At 42.1% G+C, this 7,528-nt stretch overlaps 1 protein-coding gene across 1 annotated transcript; it reads left to right on the top strand.

Annotated features, from left to right (window-relative positions):
* Nucleotides 1–230: 230 nt before the first annotated feature.
* On the top strand, nt 231–4,025 carry LOC128768558 (uncharacterized protein C1orf232). The gene is made up of 4 exons (XM_053881517.1): nt 231–719; nt 2,094–2,171; nt 2,235–2,341; nt 2,451–4,025. The coding sequence occupies exons 1-4, from the start codon at nt 639–641 to the stop codon at nt 2,833–2,835; spliced, it is 651 nt and encodes a 216-aa protein (XP_053737492.1). The 5' UTR covers nt 231–638; the 3' UTR covers nt 2,836–4,025.
* Nucleotides 4,026–7,528: the final 3,503 nt, after the last annotated feature.

Raw genomic sequence — 7,528 nt, 5'->3', positions numbered from 1 at the left:
TCTCCCTTTTCTTTCGGGTTTGAGGTGATACGATGTGCATAAAAGCTTCCGATCTTGCTCCTAACTTTGCTTCTGTTTGTAGAAACGTGTCAATAATGATTGGTCCAAGTTAGATCTAAAAATGTATCTACCTCCCCAAACATGTAATAAAGCCACCCAATTCCAAACATATAAAATGAGTTTAAAACACAAAGCCTCCTCTGACTAGTTTCATTTGCTGAGCACAACAACATGTGTGTCCCTGTGTGTGTGTGTCACAGGATCCAGTTGGCCAGTGTTCGGCTGACAATAGGCCTCTGGCTCTGGAAAAGAGAATCACTGAAATATGGATGAGGAAATCCACACCTGTTTCCAGGTAACCAAGGCAGGGATTCTGAACCGTGACTGTGTGTGTGTGTTCACTTGCCCGTCGACACACACACGCTCTGCCTTACCTGCAACCATCTGGAAGCAATTTGTTTTGGTGAGAGCGTCGTAACCTGGAGGAGCCGGGGTGAACCGCTTCGAGTCCCAAAAGTTCTGCGCGGTTAGCTGAATGATTGAAAAGACGGGGAAACTGGCCTGAAGCGAGACCAGCCCAACTGCCCGCGGAGCTTTTGGTGGAGGCCGAGAAGGTCACAGCATTAACCGGCGCAACCATGAATCCAATGTGGAAAGTTTACAAGAGCAAAGTGATGAAGACTCTGAACCCTGAATACGAAGAGGACACAGTGGAAGAGGTAAAAAAAAAACCCCACTCTGTTCTCTCTGAATCAGTTTATTCTTAAATATCACTAGTTTTACTGTGTCAGCTTATATATAAAATTAAAATAAGATTTGTTTATCTTCATGCTACACTGGAAGTGAGGTGAAAGACTGTAAGCAAAGGCTGTAAATTCAGGTGCCCACGACAGAGACCGAATAAGTGGATGTGTAGCAGTTGGAGCAGGTTATTGAGAAAGATGTAGGAAATAAAGGTCTTTCATTGAAATACATACCTACGTGTGAGAGCCGCCATGTTGGTCGCAGGAGCAGGTTCCTTTGCACACTCGCTACTGACCCCTTCAGGGCCGTCAGATGAAGACAGCTGATGATAAAAATTTAAAAATAGTGTTTCCATCTCAGTTGGGAATATGTGACATGCGTCTAAATTCTAAACACGTCCAAAACATTTTCACCTCTTAAATGGTGTTTATGTTTGACATACTTAAATGTTTCATCTGTGTAAAACAGTGTAGAAGATGAAAGTCTTGTAACCCGACTGATGTGAGTGAAGGCTACATTAATAAAGCAAAATCATCATAACCAGAGTGTTGCAGCGCTGACCCAGATCTGTGAAGGAAGAAGAAACCTGAACCAGCTGGCGAGCAGGACAACTGGATTAGTTTGCGTTCCACTGACTGAAGCTCTCAGGGTCACTGCAGCCCAGCTGACAGTCGGTGTCAAAGCTTGCACTTCTGTAGTGGTGTCAGATGAAGTGTATTGAGAAATAGATGCTATTTTCACCTCGCTCATGCTTGATATCAGAAACATGGATGGCCTTGGTCGGAATGTGATACAGTTGCAGTTGTGGCAAACTCAAAATACAAAAAGATGAATTGATAAAAAAAAACAAAAAACATTAGTGTCAACTTTAATATTTGTAATACTACCTTTTATAGTAGTGACAAGACCAAAATATACATAAAACACTATCAAAAATGTGTGCCTTAATATCATTGGTCATGAATTAAAAAGAAGTGAAATGAGCAAATTGTTCAAAAATGTAAAAAGAAAAAGTGGATTAAAATGTCCATTATTCAATGCAGCAACCAAACTTAACACATTTACGTATAAATCACAAGCTAGTGGAGGTTCCATAAAAATTTTTAAAAAATAAATAAATAAATAATAATAATAATAATAAACAAATAAAAAATGAGACATATAAAATAAAAATGTAAAAGTCCTTGTAGTTGTTTTCCAAGATATGAAATAAAAAATTGTAGTTAATCTATTTAATTATAAATCGCCTGTTTGTTTCTCTGCATTTTAGAATGGTTGCAGTTATACTTGTTGGCCGACAGCAGGCGCTAACTCCCCAAAGCAATGAATCGTGTGTTTCAACGTTGCAGGTCTGTGACGTCGCGCACGGTATGACTCCGGTGCAGGAGGACGATGGGCCCAGCGCGGTCACACAGTTGGCGCGAAAAGTACGTGCATGTTGAGAATGTGATAATGAACATGGTTTGACCTCTGACCTTCTCCGGTCTCAGGTGCAGGGGGCAGGAACCAGAAGTTGGGTCAGACTCTCCGCTCTGTTTAATAGAGAGGACGAGCATCAGCTCTTGGAGGAGACGGAGAGTCCACCAGTCGCTGACCAGTAAGTTCTCTCAACAAAGGAGTCGCTGTTGTTAGGAAACAACATTGTTTCCTCTTATTGTGGCCTAAATTTAGAAGGCAGTGCATCGTATTTCTCTTTTATTTCTCAGCCCACTTGCAGTGAAACCTGAGGAACCGCCGCGGCCCAACCGGCGCACGGGATTTTGGGATAGTTTTGCAGCAAACTGGGCCAAAAAGCAGGCGGAAGCAGCAGCTGCAGCCGCTGCTACCAACGAGGGCGCGACAGTCCAGGGAGAGGAGGAAGCGGTGCAGACCGCTGGAGAGGAGAGGCACGACGGGCAGGTGACGGAGGCGTGTGAGGCGGCGGAGGAGGAGGAGGAGGAGGGGGGCGGAGGAGGAAGAGCTAGCAGCAACAACAGCTTTTCCAAATATGTCTCCCTGGGAGGAGGAAGTGAAGAGGCGTCCTTCAAATGGAACTTTGTGACCAGCAAACTGGCTGAGCTGAAGACCAAGAGCATGACCAAGGCTAACTGAAGTACCCACTCTCTCGTAACATTATGACCACCTGTGAGCGCGTTAACTCCAGTGAGTTCGAGCGAGTGGATGACCACGCCACTCTCCTGACCACTTTTGAGGAACACCTCACTTCAGCTCCCCTAAAGATCAGGTTTAAACAGGTGGTTTCAAACAAGTTTTTTTTTTACTGTGCCCTTGTATTCAACAATCTAGTTTTCCCATTGAAGCCTGCCTTTATGTCCTTGCTGTCTGAACCCACCGCCAGCGAAACTGACCAACAGCTTGGTCGATCTGAATGTGGTTTATTGATATACCAAAGGCACATTACTGCTTCCATAGAGCAATGATGAAACCTTTACTTGAAATGTGTGTGACTTTTTTTTTTCTTTCTGTTAGCAGTGGTTGTTTTTTTTTTTTCTTTTTTTTCTGGAAATTGTAACGTCTGGATGGACAGACTCACTCCAGCGCAGGGATAGTGTTCGGTTGTAAACATGGTTCCTTGAGTTGAGTTTCTTGCTCACAACCCTGTGTGTATGGCATCAATTATTGCAGTGAATAGAAACAAGACACTAAGATGTGACGGAATACCCCTTGGCACTGTCTTCAGCCCGCTCCTCACCTCATAGTATAGTTTTCTGGGAGCATTTTCCACATTTAGATCCTCACTTGGTAGTATTACATTTTTATTTAAGAATTTCAGACCAAAAATCTGTGTATTATTCACCTTAAAATGCTCAATACTGAGATCATACTATCTATAAAACTAGATGTATTGTGTGATTCAGTGCAACCTGAAAGACACAAGACTAGTCCTAGTATTTATTATTCCTCTCACAAATCAAGTCACTTTCACAGGACTCTTCCTTGGTTGAGGTCGCGAGGTGAAACATGCAAGTGAGGTCCTGCAGTGCTGTTTTACAAGAGAACAGGGGGCGACACCTATCAACAAACTTGACCTAATCTCATGTTTAGCCTCAACTGGATTAAGAGATTGCAGGCACTGATAGCTGGATTAGTGCAGGATTAGTTGAGCGGACACGTTGGAGGGCCAGTGGCGAGTTGTGGCGGGATTTAACAACTTAATGATAATAATCTGCCGACAGAAATCTTTGTCTCTTTTCGCCACTTCATTCCGAATGATCCGGTTTCAGTATGAAGTTATTGTTTGTATGAATTGACTTTGTGAGTGAGACAGAAGTTGCGACTTTTCTTGTTTTCAATTTAGTTCTATGTAATCTGTTTCACATGATGTCTGTTTGTTGTTTTGAGTTGTGGTATTCACACCCATATTTCCTGTTAAGTCAGAGAACGGATGTGATGAATTGTAATTTTGCTTCGAATTATGATGTATTTTGCTGTCTCTTAAAAAATAAATTACATTGAAACTCTGTTGCGTTTGTTTACTGTGACCTGCAGAGGGCGCACGCTGCCTTCCATGTTTTACTGCCATGCAAAAAATTATTACTATTTTAAGAGGTACATTTATTTCTTCAGCGTAATGACGTAACAGAGTTCTCAACATTTAAAACATGAATAATGTCACCTGAAGAGAAAATAGATGCGACTTGCTGCTGTCAGCGCCCACTAGATGGCGCGCTCAGCTCTAAAACCATTGGCTTAAACTACTATATCAATGAAACATCACATCATTTTTAAACAGTGTCAACATTTTTTACTACTAGATGGCGCTCTGCTCCATTGTTTTTACCTTTCAATGAAATATTTATTTAAATATTTAATATTAAGATACAGGGTCATCTAAAGCGAGCTTGTACAAATCCGCCATGCATTGCATGAGATGGTCCGGAAGTCGACACATCAGTTGGAGGAGTGTGGGCCAACAAAATGTTCGGCTCTCATTATGTTACATCTGATCAATTTAAAAGGGCAAAAAAACAATCTTTGAGTCAAGCACCTTCCGCTCGATGAACACCCACTTCCTCTCATATTGTTTCTCACTTCCTCTGATACAACGCGCTTCCTCTCCAGTCTGCCCCACGTCGGGTGTTTCTGTCTGCTTTAGTTACAATATTTTTCTAAAATGTGCCGTTATTTTTAGAGTCCATTATTTCCACATCGCCTCACCGTCAGTCACATTTCAGTCTGTCGTCTTGAATCCTCTGCGAGTCTCTGCAGCTCTGTCCAGACATCCCCAGTTGTCAGGCTCAGTTTGAGGCCGAGCAGATACACTTCTCCTCTGCACTGAGAGACAACTGCTTTTTCACTGGTTTATGTAACCAATACAAGACACAGTCCTCCGAGTTCGTCTTGGAAGTTTACAAACTGTGGCATTATTATGGTGCGTTTTCAGAGCTCCATCCAGTGTAGCAGATATCCACATACACTAAGCATGTAGGTTGCTCTGGACTCTTTGTTTGCCAGTTCATTTTGTTTTTCTCGCCACATTCCTTTCTTTAGTTACTATTCAGTGTTATTTTACTGAGTCACTTAGTTACACAACTTGAGTCCAGCAGAAATGGTGAATCCAATAAGACAGCAGCATCAGGTCACATGCTTGCTTGACGTTTCAGCAGCCACCTAGACTTCCATCGACTGGACACGTGTTGAGCATGAATCTGAAAACGGTCCAAAATTGTCGACATTAGTTTTCATTTTTTCCCTCAAATTAGGCACTTTGCCTCACTTAGCGATTGGCCAGTGAGGCTTCACGAAACAGTGTCGTCATTCTAAAACACCACTTTCTCTGCGCTAAAATATTTGGCTTCAAACAACTGTTTCAATGAACCCTAACATTATTTTTCAGCCAAGAGCTTCTCAGCTCTGAAAATGAGGGCACTGTTTCATGAAGCCTCACCAGCCCATCACGGGCCACACCTCCCCTCTATCTACCGTGAGCAGCCCCACCCAATTACATATCCACCTTCCTCCCCAACCCGATATAAACACTAGACCCACAAACCAGCGCTTCCATGCAAAAGCTCTCCAACAAGCTCGGACTGACTCACATTTTGGTTTCCACTTCTTTGAATCCCTGGCAACCAACCTCGTCTTCCATCCCTGAGAATGTGGCTTCTGCCTGCCAATCGAGTTACATCACACCTGGCTACGCTTCTTTTTTGGGCTACATGCCACATTTTTGCAGCAAACAAACATCCTTTGTTTAGTTAGAGGATGTTATAACTCCAACACGTCCTTCTCAATGACCTACAATGACTTGCACACCTTGTTTATGTGTCTTTGTTGATTTGCGTCAGACACATCTCGCTTCTGACACTTTTTTTTATCTTATAGAAAATTGCTCAACCCGAAAAGTCCAAATCATGCTCTTTTCTTTCCGAAATCTTTCGCTATTTTCTCAGCCTAAATACATTTCGTGCACTGTCTTTATATCCCCTGACCTGCTGGCTCATCCTTTCACTCTCACCACGTCATCTCTGCAGACTCAACTATCAATCTTCACTAAGTCAAAGGTTTTTTTTTTGTCTATAAAGGCTTCACTCTGGTGTCTTTAAAAGTCATACAGGTGATGCTACACACACACACACACACACACATATATAAATACAGACAGACATGTCTGGTTGCACTCAGGTATGACATCGCTGTGGGCAGCCGACGTCTCAACAGGCACCATGACTCACGCTCTCCAGCGACCGCAGTCACATCTGGAAACCAACTGCAGAGAGAATGGTGGCACACACACCAGACAAACAAGGCTCCACCTACGACCGCTGCACCTGCTTGAGGCAAATAAGTGATAAATGGATGAGAGAAGAACGTACACACGTCTACTTTTCAAGGTCAGGACTCACTGTAGGTGTGAGACTTGGTCCACGTGTCTTGAGAATCCAGCTGTTTGGTCCTTTTTCTGTTGCATGTTTTAAACAAGGACTAACAATGGTCATGTCATTTCTCTTACTCAAGTGCCATAAATGAAAGCAGGAGACAGAGCAGATGAACAGACCTCAAAGATCCCCAACGTGAAGCTCAAAAACAGCTGACTAGTTCATAACGTGTCATGAGGTCTGATCAAGTTTGATAGATTTTATTGAGTTGCTATTTTAAAGGGCATTTAATCCACTGTTTTTAGTAGACAGGCCTCCTGATCTTCTTTAAAAACTATTAAAGAAACATGAAAACAAATGTGAATATCATTGTAGATCAAAAGGAACAAGAGCAAGGACTCAGCGTGCAGCCAACTGAATGATCTTTCCTTCATGAATAAGATGTTTTCAACAAAAATAACAGACTTTTTTTGAGTGAAATGTGGCGTAAACATGAGACTAATTTAGTCACGTGTTTTGTTTTTGGCTCAGTCTAGTCTTTACAGTTTTTGGTTTGTTATATTTCTATATTTCTTATATATATATTTCTTGTTGATTTTCGTGATCTATTGTTGCCACATAGTTGATCATGTTCATCTTGTTTGTTGCAGAGTCGGTTGTTAAGGTCTGTCATGACTAATCGTAGCGGGTTAAGTGAGCTCTTTATTTGGTAATCGATGGTTGTGACTCATTCTCATGGATTTGGTGACATGTCTTTGCGTTGCATTAAATAGGTCCTAGCTGTTTGTTTGACGTGTCGCACTATTATTGTTGAGCGCTGTGAATTGTGATGACACATTATGTTTTGTTTCATGTTTTGTGCCCTTTGTAGTTTTTAGTTTAAGGTGTTCGGTTTTGTTTTTGCTTGACATTGTGTTTGCTGTAATTTCGTAAAGTCGTAACTTGTGTAACTTGACTTGTGTTAA

The sequence above is a fragment of the Synchiropus splendidus genome, chromosome 12 (genome assembly GCF_027744825.2).
Source record: "Synchiropus splendidus isolate RoL2022-P1 chromosome 12, RoL_Sspl_1.0, whole genome shotgun sequence".
NCBI classification, from domain to species: domain Eukaryota; kingdom Metazoa; phylum Chordata; class Actinopteri; order Syngnathiformes; family Callionymidae; genus Synchiropus; species Synchiropus splendidus.
Note: the sequence above shows the minus strand (reverse complement) of the source record. Positions and strands in the feature narration are given on the sequence as shown.